General features: G+C 46.8%; 6 protein-coding genes across 6 annotated transcripts; 3 read left to right on the top strand and 3 right to left on the bottom strand.

Annotated features, from left to right (window-relative positions):
- Positions 1-1,343: 1,343 nt before the first annotated feature.
- F4822DRAFT_426413 (NAD(P)-binding protein) lies at positions 1,344-3,597 on the top strand (the record flags this gene model as incomplete). Its single annotated transcript, XM_051460549.1, has 3 exons — positions 1,344-1,940; positions 2,006-2,090; positions 2,801-3,597. 3 exons carry the CDS (start codon positions 1,344-1,346, stop codon positions 3,595-3,597), a joined length of 1,479 nt encoding a protein of 492 aa, XP_051316340.1.
- Positions 3,598-4,429: 832 nt separating this feature from the next.
- On the top strand, positions 4,430-5,665 carry F4822DRAFT_426412 (uncharacterized protein; the record flags this gene model as incomplete). The annotated part of the gene is made up of 4 exons (XM_051460548.1): positions 4,430-4,954; positions 5,144-5,218; positions 5,316-5,374; positions 5,476-5,665. The coding sequence occupies 4 exons, from the start codon at positions 4,430-4,432 to the stop codon at positions 5,663-5,665; spliced, it is 849 nt and encodes a 282-aa protein (XP_051316339.1).
- Positions 5,666-6,167: 502 nt separating this feature from the next.
- F4822DRAFT_154366 (60S ribosomal protein L16) lies at positions 6,168-7,825 on the bottom strand. Its single transcript, XM_051453067.1, has 5 exons — positions 7,716-7,825; positions 7,384-7,519; positions 7,172-7,225; positions 6,830-7,088; positions 6,168-6,725 (listed from the first exon to the last, which is right to left on the bottom strand). The coding sequence occupies exons 1-5, from the start codon at positions 7,734-7,736 to the stop codon at positions 6,587-6,589; spliced, it is 609 nt and encodes a 202-aa protein (XP_051316338.1). The 5' UTR covers positions 7,737-7,825; the 3' UTR covers positions 6,168-6,586.
- Positions 7,826-8,686: 861 nt separating this feature from the next.
- Positions 8,687-10,085, bottom strand: F4822DRAFT_154357 (BAG domain-containing protein). Its single transcript, XM_051453066.1, has 2 exons — positions 9,909-10,085; positions 8,687-9,841 (listed from the first exon to the last, which is right to left on the bottom strand). The coding sequence occupies exon 2, from the start codon at positions 9,717-9,719 to the stop codon at positions 8,739-8,741; it is 981 nt and encodes a 326-aa protein (XP_051316337.1). The 5' UTR covers positions 9,720-9,841; positions 9,909-10,085; the 3' UTR covers positions 8,687-8,738.
- Positions 10,086-11,296: 1,211 nt separating this feature from the next.
- F4822DRAFT_393517 (putative glutaredoxin) lies at positions 11,297-13,021 on the top strand. The gene is made up of 2 exons (XM_051457303.1): positions 11,297-11,882; positions 12,020-13,021. Exons 1-2 carry the CDS (start codon positions 11,780-11,782, stop codon positions 12,277-12,279), a joined length of 363 nt encoding a protein of 120 aa, XP_051316336.1. The 5' UTR covers positions 11,297-11,779; the 3' UTR covers positions 12,280-13,021.
- A 411-nt stretch (positions 13,022-13,432) lies between these two features.
- On the bottom strand, positions 13,433-13,756 carry F4822DRAFT_426408 (uncharacterized protein; the record flags this gene model as incomplete). The annotated part of the gene is made up of 1 exon (XM_051460547.1): positions 13,433-13,756. One exon carries the CDS (start codon positions 13,754-13,756, stop codon positions 13,433-13,435), a length of 324 nt encoding a protein of 107 aa, XP_051316335.1.
- Between the last annotated feature and the right edge of the window lie 395 nt (positions 13,757-14,151).

Below are 14,151 nucleotides of genomic sequence, written 5' to 3'. Positions count from 1 at the left end.
TGTTCTCGTAACAAGTTCCGAAAGTTGCCCCCTTCGTTTGAAGCGCTGTTTTCCTCCACAGTACCCATCTACTCAATTCGTGTCGGCTGAAGTTAACAAGGATGTCGATTTCGTGCTACCAAATAACATCAAACGATCATCGATCGGATGGCCGAGGACTGCAGTGCTGGCACTAGCTACCCCTCCAATCACACAATAAACACGATCAATAGAAATTAACGAGATTGCCGAGAAGCTTGACCTGGCCAATCCCATCCACCCATGCAAGTCGAATTAATATCGTGTGTCTGTGCGTCGCTGCAACTATCGAAGGAAAACAACCGGGAAATTCCAGGTTACCTAGAGGAAAATGCCGAATGCAAGCGTCGGCATAGCACACTGCACAAGCAAGGGTGCCGCTTGGATCCGACCTGGTTCCGGGGAAATCGATCGTCAGTGAAGAGAAGTCCTAGGCGATAGATAGGGTGCCAGTGATTAGAAGGATCATGTTTCCACGCGTCCTGCATGGGGGGAGTTATCATCTTGGGCAGCTCTCTACAAGATAGAAGAAAGAAAGGAGAAATATACAAGAATTCGCGCAGGAATGGCGGAGATTCAACGTGATACAGGTGACGATAGTATGCAAGCCACAGCTGAGTCGAGAAAATTTTTCAACGCCACCCGCAAAACTAAACACCGCCAAAGTAACCCCATAGGCAACGGGGAACCACGTCAATAGGTGTCAAGATAAGCCTCCGAAGCCGAAGTGCCATGTGCGAAAAGCCACCATGAACTCCGTGTCCCACACGGCTCAGCATATTGTATTCGACGGCCCCCCACTTCCCGTTCTCTCCTCCTGTTGCTTCTTTCCCCTAGCAACAATCCTACTGTTCAAGTCGCTCTCCCACCCACCTCATCAGCATGTCGATCGAATACAAACGGAATAGGACCAGGAGGCTGCGATAATGTTGACGAATAATTAGAACTCCTTAGATGTGTTGGTAATTCGAAACAAATCAGTACTACATTTGGGATAGCCTCCGTAATTCCGCACTGCAAGGACACAACCAACTTCATTCTCAGCCATACCTGGAGGATTTTGATAGGATGACATGGTGAGTTGCATTTATCTGCAGCGCAAGCTCAAAGGAACGCTTCCAAAGGCGCATTCGTTGATCATTCGACAAGGTCAGTGTTGAAGAATGCTTGGAGATGCATGTACATAACGACCAGAATCGCTATCGATCTCTAGCTTTTTTATTTCTCTACATTCCTTAGATACCACCGCTAAAATACCTCGCGAAAATCGACGCTTCTGAATAGAAATCTACTATCTCGATACTACTTAGGTGCTTTTTATCACCATGCCCGATGTTGCTGAAGCCCAAGTTTTCCCCGTCTTGAAGGGTAAGGTCGCAATCGTTACTGGTGCGGCTCAGGGAATGGGAAGGGCTACAGCCGAGATCTTTCTAAAAGCTGGAGCCAAGGTTGTCATGTGCGACATCAAGGAAAAGGAATGCCAGGAAGTTGCTGAGGAGCTCTCCCGGCTAGGCGATGTCATATTCGTCAAAGCTGATATATCGAAATCTGCGGACGTACAGAATCTCGTGAATAAGACTGTGGCCGAATTCGGTAGATTGGATGCTGCGGTCAATAACGCTGCCCTAACTCCTGATAGTACGCCACTCATTGACTTCGACGAGGACTATTGGAATAAAATCATGAACGTCGACTTGACGGGTCCAGCTCTCTGTTGCAAGTATGAAATGCAGCAGATGATCAAGCAGGGAGGGAAAGGAACAATTGTCAACATCGGTTCAGTTAATTCATTCAAGCCTCAACCCAGGATGCCAGCATATACATCAGCAAAACACGCTATTATTGGTTTGACGAAACATGCATCAATTGAAGGGGGACCTCATGGTATCAGAGTTAATGCCATTGCTCCCGGACCCATCTATGTAAGGATTCCTGTCCTGAAGCTTGGATCCTGTGTATTTTTTTAATGATGCTAATCGCGAGCAAGTCTAAAATGAGCGCCGATGCCTTGATAACCATGGGAACTACCGAAGAAGAATTCGTCCGTCAAGCCACCACCTTGTTCCGATTTGGTATGCCGCACGAGGTTGCGCAAGGGTCGCTTTGGTTATCGTCCGATGCGTCGTCCTTTGTGACAGGGATTTGTTTGCCCATCGACGGAGGCCTTCTAATTAAATGAGGGGTATGAAAGTAAGACGGGATTTCCAAAGATGGTTATAAATCGAAAGGAATGAAATTGCGAGCTGTTGGTTGGCATTCAGGCCAAGAACGTCATTGCTGAAAAGCAATGTAACGCTATGATTGGTCTGTACCAATATATCCTAAAGAATATCAGACGCGGATCACCGATTACTTCGTATAGCCCCAGTAGTTCGTCCACCATCTCGTAATATACATCGTTGATCAAGGCGGCGTCCGGGACTTAGTTAGTTCCCGTTCCCTTCAACTCTGGTGGGGTGTTCCTCAAGTGTAGGCATGCAGATGTATAAGGGTTACATCCAATACTTCCTGGCGAAGTGATAGATCATTCGATGATTTCGTATAATATACCTCGGTATCTTAGAAATCGGGACATTTCTGGTAAGTTCCACAGAACAGGACATTATTACTCTTTACCCTACGCTTTTAATATGTCAACATCAGGCGAATCGTCATCGTTTCCGTCTCAGGTGCATAGGGCCCACGAAGGCAAGCTTGCCATTGTAACTGGTTCGGCGAGAAGTTGGTCTTCCTCTCTCAAGGCACAATTCTCTGAAGTATCGATAGCATCTGACATATTTAGGCATTGGCGCGGCAATTGTGCGTAATCTTGCTAGCAAGGGATGTAATATTATCGTGAATCATGCTACGGCGTCGTCCGACCAAGCAGCTTCGGAACTCTGCGAGGAGCTAGAGGTAGCTCATGGTGTCAAGGCTATATGGGTTCGGGCAGATATCAGCAAGAGAGAAGAATGTGACAATATCGTCAAAGCAGCCAAGACACACTTCGCAAACCCTGAGACGGGCAAGCTGCAAATTGATATTATCATCCACAATGCTGGTATTGGGATAGTTGGACCGCTTGAAGATGTGGTTGAAGAAGATTTTCAGCGTATGTATGCTGTCAACGTGATGGGGCCTATACTTCTAACGAGTGCTTCCTTACCATACCTACCAACGGATCGATCAGGGCGGATTGTGATGATGTCCAGTGTCAATTCCAAGGTTGGCACCCGGCACACTTCTCTATATTCCGGTACCAAAGGTGCATTAGAAGCTATGGCACGCGTCTGGTGTCACGAGCTTGCCGAGCGTGCTACAGTCAATACTATCAACCCCGGGGCCGTCATGACGGACATGTACCTTTCCGCCTCAGATGCTATGAAGGACCGTGTGGCCGTCTTTAATTCCGGTGCACCATTAGTAGCACTACGGCCGTGTGACACGCCAGAGGTACGAAAGATTGGGGAACGCTTCGGTGGTCGTGCTGCCTACGATTATGAGATTGCTGGTATGGTAGCTATTCTATGCAGCCCAGAGGCTGGGTGGTGTACGGGCAGTATTATCAGTGCCAACGGGGGTGTGTCTTTCAGTTACTGAGCGTGCTATATCTTGTTTACCTCCTGGGTACTTGGAATATCTACCTACCTGGGTACCTGCCTCTTATCTATTTCAATGGGCGAACAGGTTGGTTGGGCAAGTACACTTTTCAGGGACACCCCCGAGTGCCCTCCTGAGTTAATAATCTAGTACCAATGAATACATTTGCCTCTGAAATATTAATTCTATGGCGGTCTGTGCTTGTTGTAGTTGGTTATGTACAGCTAAATACATATTACGAGGGTGTCCTCATTCGGTTGAGGCCTGCCTTAGTCCTTCCTTACACAGCGAAATCCTCGACCATTCCAAGCTTCAACCCCGTTAGGCATCCAGTCATTATTCGATTGGAAACTGATATTTCGTTTCATACCTCTAGGCAACGCGTAGGTACCTTAGGAAGTAAGGATATAGGTGAGTTCTTACTCAAGCCCATTGGTTTCCGCAGCTCTATGGTTGCCCATTGCAACTCTCCCTCTCATCCCCATACCGCATCCATTACCTTCCGCAGGACTCTTTTCAAAATTCGTCCCTGACAACATTTGGAAGGAACCAGTGAAGGTTTATCCTCTCTACCTTGTGGTTGACCAAAATATTCCTGTTTCTAACGATCTCTTTCCTCGACACTTCCTTTACTAAAATCTTCCCTCCCCGAGATTTTTTTACCACGTCCCTTCCCTCTCCCCCTTCTTCGCCACAATTCAGCAATTCATCTTAGAATTGTTACTACCCATCTACATTCAAACCTCTGCCATTGTTACAAGCCTTCATCATTAATCCACTTCATCAATTTCAATTTGATTTCAACCATTAACTTCGTTCAAGTATTGTAAAAATGGTTCTTGTTTACCACGATCCCCAGGACAATCGTCCTACTTCGTTCCTAAACCCCCGCGCTCCTCCGTACACGCCAACCCACACACCAGTCAATGGTGTTCCCGCCAGCAGCATGCTGCTGGTGAACGCGGAATGGGTTCACTGCCAGAACCAGCTCTGCAGCATCATGCCCGAGGCGCGTGTCCTAGCCGCCATCGGCGACCTGATCGCTGGTGTCAAGGACGAAGACGGCAATCTTCGCGTCTACCAGGTCCCCGAGATGAAGGAGATCTTCTACGTGTACGCCCAGGGCGCTCGTCGCTCTTTCGACCTCAGCAAGCACCTTGGACCTGTTGTCGTTAATCGTGTCTTCGCACACAATTTACTTCAGCGTTACAACGTTGAGGATCGAAGCGACCGTCGCCTCTTCCACCTTGAAGAGCTGGAGAATCTGACCCATTACTTCGACGGACTCATTCGACGAATTTTGTTCGCCGAACAATATGGTGTATTCACCATCAATCACGTTCGTCCTGCTATGCAGGTAAGTAATCGATTCTCATAGTTAATATCTTTCTACTCTACTTCCTTCTTATTACTCCCTTTCACTCTTCTCTCTCCTATCCAAAATCGATTGGAAACAAATTTTCCCGACCGTGTAAACTTCCAATAAACACCACGGCGCGTTGTCGCGTGCCGCGTCGCAGCAAGAAAAATAAACTAACATCTACAGTCGCAGAACAACGAGGGAAACGCGACTCTGTCTTCCGACGCCCAATTCTCTATCGTTCGTACCGTTCCCTTCATGGTAAGTCTACTCCTGCTGTCGACACTTTAATATCCTCTACCCCTTTTACCTCAACGTCGCAAAAAGAAAATAACTAACAAAACCGCCGCTTCTACAGGGTCTTCGCATTGACGCCGTCGAGCGTGAAGTCAAGCACTGCCTCGTTGAGATGCACCGGTAAGTCCATCCATCCCTCCTTCCCGTATTTCCCATCTTTCATGTCGGCGATTCACTAACCGAAGGTAACAGCAACGGACAACGTAACGGCAACCGTGTAGTTCATTGGTAATCGCTCCCCAACAATCGGCCAAGCATCACCGGCGCACCTGCGCACCCAAGATCCCAATCGTTTTCGAACACGCAATTGCCGCCGACCACATTAACGACGCACTTGCCGACACTTGCTCTACCGAACCGGATACTGCATCGGAGATCCTGTTGTCCATCGAAAGGGATAACGAGCCATGAGTAACGAGTAACGAGGAAAATGATCATGCTTCGCTTCTAAGGGGGGGACTTTTAAGATATCGTGCTTTAGCTATGAGGTGTTTGCTTAGGATGAAGGATTATAGACATCGGAACAGTAAGACCAGGACTGTAACTACTACTTACACTGGACGCATCCAGTTTTAATAGGTCTCTGGCACAACACAGAATTTCCTTTTTATCGTATACTTATGAAGCTTTCTGGTGAACATGTTATCGCGTGCTTAACATTGAAGCCATTTTAGGATGCTGTCGTGTATTCTGTCGGCGTACGTATCGGTATTCCTTTGAACAGCGAGAAGCACTTGTAGCACAACACTTTAAGCTCTATTTAAGATCAGGAACTAAACAAGGCAAAAGGAAAAAAATTAAGACGCGACCTACAAATAGCTTGCGAAGTCAATGCTTCAAATTTATTCGCGGCGTTCATGATATAGGGGGAGAAGGGATCGACACCATGACGTCAATTCGATCTAGTCATGCAGGTAGCTAGGACCCCCCAAGTATCTAGAATGTTTCGAGAAATGCCTAAGAATAGACGTGTTAGTTAAAAGTATTATCGTGAGACTTGAGAGTCGTGTAGTTTGGCGACATCGTTCACATCAGTAATCACAAATCACACTGGGGATCAAAAAATGCACAGGTTTCTTTCGTTGATGTCGTTTTTCTCATTCAGTGTCCGAACGACGAATTCGTTATTGAACACAGGACCGGAGCCGGTGACATATCCCCAACCCTATGACCGCCCCTGCCTTCCCTCGAACTGCGCGCGGTAATGACAAGAGCAAATGTGATGATCGAGATTCCCTAACCCACACGCCGGATCTAGTTGCAATATGAGACGGAATTGTGTTGGTATTTTTGTTTAGTGAGCCGAAAAAATGCAGAAGGATGAAGAAACAATTAGTAGCCGTATGACTCGAGAGCCTTGGCCGTCTTGCTGTCGACCTTGGCGTTCTTCTTGGCTTCCGACTTTTGTCGTAGGGCGAGCTTCTTGCGCTCGTAGTATGCCGCACCCTTCGCCTTTCGTCGTTCCTCTAGTCTGTAATTTAGATTGTTAGCCAATACTCTGCCATTAATTGGCGCTCTTCTCTCTCATATGGAGAAGAGAAAAGCCCGCCGATAGTAAATCCATGAATAACATACCGCTCAACAACATCCTGGTACTTCCAGCCAACCTCGTGACTCAATCGGCCGACAGTGCAGAACTTGCGACCGGGTTGTAGTCGGAGGACGCGGAGAGCCTGGGGAACCACCATCTTCTTCTGCTTGTCGTAAGGGGGGGGGACACCCTCGAAGACCTTAAGTCGCTCCAACGCGGCAGCACCTCGGGCAGTCTTGTGGGGGATCATGCCACGGACGGCCTTGTAGAAGATTCGCGACGGGGCACGGAAGTGGAAGGGACCTAAGAAATATTATTAGATTATTCGCGTCGTTCATGGTATACGGCGCGGTATATCCAAAATCGTCGGGTAGGAGAAAACATACCACCTCGAGTAGGATTGTATCGGGTCATCTTGCGAAGGTAGGCGTGGTACTTGACTGTAATTCGACATCAGCTTCATTATCCTCTAATTTTTCTATCTTCCGCCAATGATTCGGTGAGATAATTCCCAAGCTCTTAACCAGGTCTAACTTAGGTCCAACGAATTCCTCAAAATCGGGGTGTGTAGATGAATAATTGTAAGGGTGTTACGTACGCTTCGCGCGGAAGAACTCGCCGGAGATGTTGAGGGCCTCGGAGCGGACGACAACGATCTTCTGACCGCTGAGTAGCTGCTTCGCGACGATACTGGCGAGTCGACCAAGGAGGTGACCCTTGCCATCAATGACGACCTAAAAAAGTAAATCCGGATCAGCCTCATGTTCATGTATCGATCGATTTTCGCGTGATATTCCAATCTCCAATTCGCAATGATGTTCTGCCGCCAGCCAGCCCAATTCAAATAATAATCTTACGTTCCCAGAGAACCTTGAATAAATTCCAAATGCACAATAACAAAATAGGCAATGATAATGTATCGGTACTCACAACAGACTCGAAGGACGACATCTTTCCGGATCGTCACCACAATGGTTCGCGGGGTGAATGAAAAAAAAAGAAAGAATAGAAGAGGAGGAAATAAAATAGATCAAGAGCGCAATTAAATTAATATGCGTCCAAGACCTATTGAATTTTTTATCCCTCGCTGTTGAGTGGTGGGTTAGTAGGTCGCGGAATATTGGTGTTGATGGTCGCAAAGGTTGGAAAGAGGTTCACCACAAAGTCCACAAAGATGTTGAAAATTATCGGAACGCACAGAATGAGTGTGCTCCGTGGGAGAATCTCACTAATCTCTTTTCGGAATGGTGGGGCTTACACGGAAGCGAGAGGGTTAGTCGCCTAGACCACCTCTAGGGTTTGCATAACCTAACAAAAATCATAGTTTGTTAAAATTGAAAGCCAGCCGATCCCAGGTGGCACGCACAGATAGCCCAGTACAAACACCAAAGTACCGTGCCATTTAAAGTTCGAACCCACATGTGCACATGAGCAGCCTATCCACTCATCTTGTACCTACGATGATCTCACCGACGAGGGATAGATCGCAAAACATCTCGAAACATTTTCACATGATTTTAATTTGCTTCACCTGACCCATTTTGAATGATACATTTATTATGGTTTCTCTTCTCACTATAATAGATATTTCCTGTTTCTTACTTGGTTTTTTATTTATGCATTTATTGTTACGCTACAATAAACAATGCTTCATCAAACCGACCTCTTCTCGGTTTGCATGGTCTTTCGGTATGACCGATGACGCTATTCGTGATAGCATGCAGATAATGCTCCTATACACCGCGCAAATGTATCCGCCGAGAGGTATTATATACCTCGAAATCAAAGCCAAAGCCAAAGCCACGAGGTGCTATCTAAGCTTGCACTATGCTAAACTACCAAGCATTTAGGTAGTCTACACAGCGACGGCAAATAAAATCAGGATGAACGTAACCCCATTATAATCTCAGGGCCAGAATCAACAAGTAACTATCCTGGCGATGCTCGTACAAACTATCGTCCTTTGGGTCGGATCGAAGGAGGTAGCCTCTCGTCAATGTCTCCCAGGAAGCCTTGAACGTAATTTACCAGCTCCTTTCGTTTTGCTCTAATTTCCTTCTCACCTCCTGTATCCACCTCATCTAATTTTAACAGCACATGTTGCATTACAGTCTCACTCAACTTTCGATGCTCATCTTCCAACTTCTTCTTATCCCTCGGAGGGTTCTTGATGAATTCTTGGCAAAGCGGGCGGAGGTTCGTGTCAAAATGAGATCGAATGGCATCTAGCTTTTCCACAGGACCTGAGGGCACTGCGGGAGATGGTACTCTAGATGGGTGGATGGACGGATCTGGAGACTGTTTTCTTCCCTGCCGGTCGCGCTGGCTGGGTACTTCCAGGTTTGCAGTGCTCTCACGAGGGCTGATACGCTCCTTCTTCTTCTTTCGGTTCTTATTCTTGTTCTTGTTCTTCTTGGACTTCTGGTCTTCAGTGACAACGACTTCCTCACTACCGCTCTCTTCGTCCTCGTCGCTTATCTTCCCCTCGGGTACTGTTACAAGTAATTCGCTGTTATTCTTGACGCCGTAATCTCGGATGGGAATGTCCAGTTCATCGAGGCGGCGACCCTTGTATACCATCTTCATGCGACGGGCCCGGCGTTCACTGATATCCATGATTAACCCCGCACGATCCCGCACGTCGCTGACAAGTAGTTTGCCGTCCCCAATTGAATAAGCCGGGAAATGTACAGGATAATAAACACCATTGCTGACGATCAATATCACATCATCATCCATGCTAGGTCTGGGCGGGGGTCGTCGACTCTGTGGATCGTAGGCTCGGGAAGGAGATGGTAGGGTATGTTCTTCAAGATCTTCGGAGGTGATATAGCTAAAGTCGTCATCGGTGACGTGAGGTGCGTCCGTCTGAGAGGCATAAGGTGAGAGGGCTTCTCGGCTGGAGCCCATCCAGCGATTCCATCGGGACATCATGGTGAGGGGTACGGCGAAAGCGGCGGCGGTACCAGCTAAGGTTGAATATAAGAAGGTCGGTGAGACTCCTTGCGAGGCAAGATAATCGTTCGATTCGGTGACGGCTTCCGAGAGTTGGCCGACTGTTGCCTGGAGGTAAGTTTGTAATGAAGGTGGTAGTAATGCGGTCAGGTTCTTGAAGGCACTAACAGATGCCAAGATTGCCTGATCCGAAGCCACTTTGATGAGCTAGGTTGTCCCGGAGGACACCCAGCGATGTTCCTTTACTTTTAACTTGCGGAGAAAGGAGCCACGGATACACCAGGTGGTACCGCGACTTACAGCAAGCAATCGTGTGGGTTATTGAGTTGAGTGGCTGCAAGTGATCTCGGAACGGAGCTGTGCATATGTCTCTAGGACTTCTGCACAAGTCACTGATGACCTTTTAGATCACCTACTGCCCTACTACCACACAAGTCAAGGTTTGTAGTTGCGACTTTTCCCGGTATAGGTACTTAACCTATAGTAACAATAATCGTGGGGCAAGCTCGGGGGCTCTACGTGTAGGCAGAGATCTGCAGGATTTATGCAGCAACCTTTGTCTGTCTGCCCTAATCTTGTTTGGTTTGGATACTGTTTAGTCCGTCTGGCTCTATGCTTGGCTGGTGTACGCAGTACGCAGTACAATGTGCACAATGTGTGCAATGTATGCAATTGCTTCGACTATTCAGCGGATCGATGATGTGTTGTCAACTGCAAAACGGTTCGGTCAAGACAGAACCCACGATAGGTCGCTAGGTTGGGTCATGCGATTCGAAGGACCGGCTGCTTATGGATCTTCCCTTCAAAAATCACCAAGTAGGATCTTCTCTTATTGGGTCGTTTCTAAGGACAAGTTCCACAGCTAAGGTATTGCATCTATCGATTGTGCAACTGGTCCGGTACTAATATAGCGAGATGCACGAATGCGCGATAAAGATTGAGTACGTATGTAGTTCTTACGCACCAATGCTATTAAAGAACAAGTCGCTCGTTGGTTCACAATTGGATGGTGTTGTAAGGAATATGTGCAGTATGTAAGATAACGAGTTGAACAATGAGAAGGCAGGAGAAAAGTTATTGGCGCGAGACGGAAAAGATCGCTTCGGCGCTTTGGTAGAAATTACCAATTGGCAAGCCAGGTGTCGGGGCTTTAGTGGTTGGTTCCAGACGGACAAGGCTGGACTAGGGGTGCTGGGAATTGTAGGAAAAAGGACAACCCATTTTAGGTAATAGCGGTGGCAGAATTTGAATTTTGTTATGTAAGCTAAGGTTTAGTCCCCCAAACTAAGGTTTGCCCCACCAAATTTTCAAAAGACTCCGATCCAGCAGCCCCGCTTCGAGTCCCAACAATAGACAGTTCTTTTTTATCAATAGGAATCATTGCGTCATTTTTTCGACAGCATCAAAGATCAGATTTAAGATATGTATCTTCGTATTGTAATTGATAGGTGCAAATACGTTTATGAGACTCACAGTACCAGAAGTCTCTATACAAAATTGAAATGTATAATTCCGGAATTTCGTAAATTTTATGATGCACAGTTTCTAATATTAATGTACTTCAATATTGGCTGTCTATATCTGCATATCTAGGTACATATATATGTACCTAAGTATCTCTAAATGATTACCCGTCTTTGTACCTATAGGTAACACATCTGTGTCACCTATGATCTCAAATCGCAATTGCGTCTTCTGCCGTCATCCCCTTAGTGCAATTCCCGGACCGGCATCATACACCAAAATTTCGCCGACAACCTTCATCCGATACAAAGATAACACACTATAACCACACTATACTAAGACGTACCTACTTATCTAACTAGATAGGCAAGCAGGGTAGGGGTAGTTCTTTCGAATGACAAAAAAACCGGGGTAACAAGACAAGATTTGTATTACCATATGACAAATCCAATTCGCCATCTTCGACCCTTCGATCCTTCTGTTTCTGTCATTGTACCGAAACGGGGTGTAACTGTATATAAATCAACTTGCCCCACCATCTTCACCCTCGGTTCTTCTTTTTGATAGATATTCTCATGCTTTCTTTCCGCAGACTCTTCACATCCACACCTGTATTATCGCACATCATGGCCGACGCAAAGACCAAAGCTCAAAGCATCATTGACGAGAATGCCGTCGGTAAGTTCCCAGTCGGATTTGTTCCGCGCCACCCTTGGATACCATTTTGAGTCAATAGGTGGTACCCTACCTCTAATACTCTCTATTCCCCGCTATGCGCCGCGAGACCTTGGCTAACAAACACTTTCGCATTCTAGCTGTATTCTCCAAAAGTTACTGCCCATACTGCAGCGCCTCCAAACGACTCCTCGACAGTTTCGGTACAAAGTACAAGGTAGTCGAGTTGGATGAAGTACCCGACGGATCTGCTATTCAAGATGCGCTAAGGGAGATCTCGAGCCAAACCACCGTCCCCAATATCTGGATTGGCAAAAAGCACATCGGCGGCAACTCGGACCTCCAGGGCAAGAACAAAGACGAACTCAAGAATCTTCTAGTCGAAGTCGGCGCTCTATGACTCCATGGACCTCAATCAAAGCTGTGATTACGTCATAGAAGCTATCGAGCCACAAACGACGGCAACCGTTATTCTGAAGGCTTTCGGTGATAGGCGTGATACCAAGAAATGCGCTACGGTTAACGCTCGAGGGGCTACCCCTGAAGTTGTCCTTCTCGATTAGCATATACAACAAGCGAGTTATCGTCAATTAGGTCACCAATAGATACCAAACATGCGCTAGAAATAAAATATCAAATTTCTATAATTCAATCCTGCGAATTGTAGTTGGCGTCAGCGTTTATATATATCTTGATCTCAACGCATAGCCAAATGTGTCCGAGCCAATGATTATGAGCGGGTTCGGACACTATTCGGAATATAAATATAGCTCACCCTTGCATGCCCGCTACCGTATACCAAAACCCTGCGGAAATCTTGCTCTACGTAGTTTAGATTATTTTCAACGTTGTCTAGAGCATGGGAATCGGGTTGGATCCAAGAGCTTATTTGAACCTCTTTCTATATCCTTGAGCGAATCCTCTAAGCGGGCAAATTGAATTAGGCGGATCTACGGACGTTTATCCAATAACGAAGGAATATCAGGGGATGTTATTCACTATAACCCTTTCGGACACTCTTTGAGATGGATCGAGCAGGTTTTCATACCTTAGTGTTGAGCGTAGGTTCACGTGTAAGGATCTAGAACTACCACTGGACTAGCTAGTCCATGAAGGATCAAGGTAACCATAGGTATTTGAGAATCTCGTATATTGTCCCGGGCGTGCTTTATTTTTAGAAGCAATAACTAGTGATATAGCTAACAACGTAAACTAGGTGACTGGTTCAGACACCATGATTTTCGAATACTCAACGTAAGTGTATGTGTCACAACACCTGAAACTCCAAATGGTATCGTGTTTTCCTTAACATCACATAACTCCTTCATGAAGTTATGGAAAAGACACTGTTCAAGGTTTCAGCGCATGTCTTTGAATGATCGTGGGGCCTCCTCTCATCCATTAGATGACCTACCAGAAGCTCCAGCAGCTACCGTAGTAGAGGTTACACAGAGGATAAGCAGGTAAATGGAGCTTCTGTAAGAATGGAATCCGCGCCAGAAATTGAAACGATAAAAAAATAGATAGGATATCCTAGGTCGTACGAATAGAAGTCATTTGTGAAGTACCATGTGGTTAAAGGGTCCTCCCTCCTCCGAAATCCTAGATAGCCTTGAAGATCGCGGTGGTGGTAGATCGTGATGAGGTTCAAGCTCGTACGAAGGCGTGGTGTAAGGAGCTTCTGCTGCTGCTACCGCTGCTGCACTGTGATTGTTCGTCGCACCACCGTTGCCCGTCGCGCCGGTATTGCCCGGCAATGGCGCACCAGAAGGGGAATGAGTCGCGTGCCGAAAAGGACAATACCAGATAGCCAGGATGATGGCAATTAGCACGATCGGGACGAGGATGACGCCGATGGTCCCAGCTGTTCCCAACATCCCGATGATTGCGTTCGGAGTCTAGCCCGGGCATCGAACGTTTCGGACGCGGTTTAACTTGTGTCAGAAGTTGACAGTCGAGTGTTCGAGAATGGTCTTTGGAGGGGAACATCTGGAAATGTCTAGCCATCGGAAAAGGGCATGAGAGATGGGGAGGAGATAATAGGAACTTTGGTATAGTCGATCAGTGCTTTTCGGCTTTCCTGGTTTCACTGAACTGGTGGTTGCGGTTGCATGTACATTCATTACGACGTGACCATTTAATTTGCATTTTATACAGCCAAGGCGGTCCCTCCCTGACATCAGACCCCAAGCTCAGGTGTTTTTATTTCGTCAGGGTCTCTATGATCTGCCACGTCCGTCTCTCACACAGCCCACCGACTCCGGCAAGAAAA

This window comes from Hypoxylon trugodes (assembly GCF_022578975.1).
Source record: "Hypoxylon trugodes strain CBS 135444 unplaced genomic scaffold F4822scaffold_3, whole genome shotgun sequence".
NCBI lineage: Eukaryota > Fungi > Ascomycota > Sordariomycetes > Xylariales > Hypoxylaceae > Hypoxylon > Hypoxylon trugodes.
The sequence above is the reverse complement of the archived record's forward strand: the minus strand, read 5'-3'. Positions and strand labels throughout refer to the sequence as shown.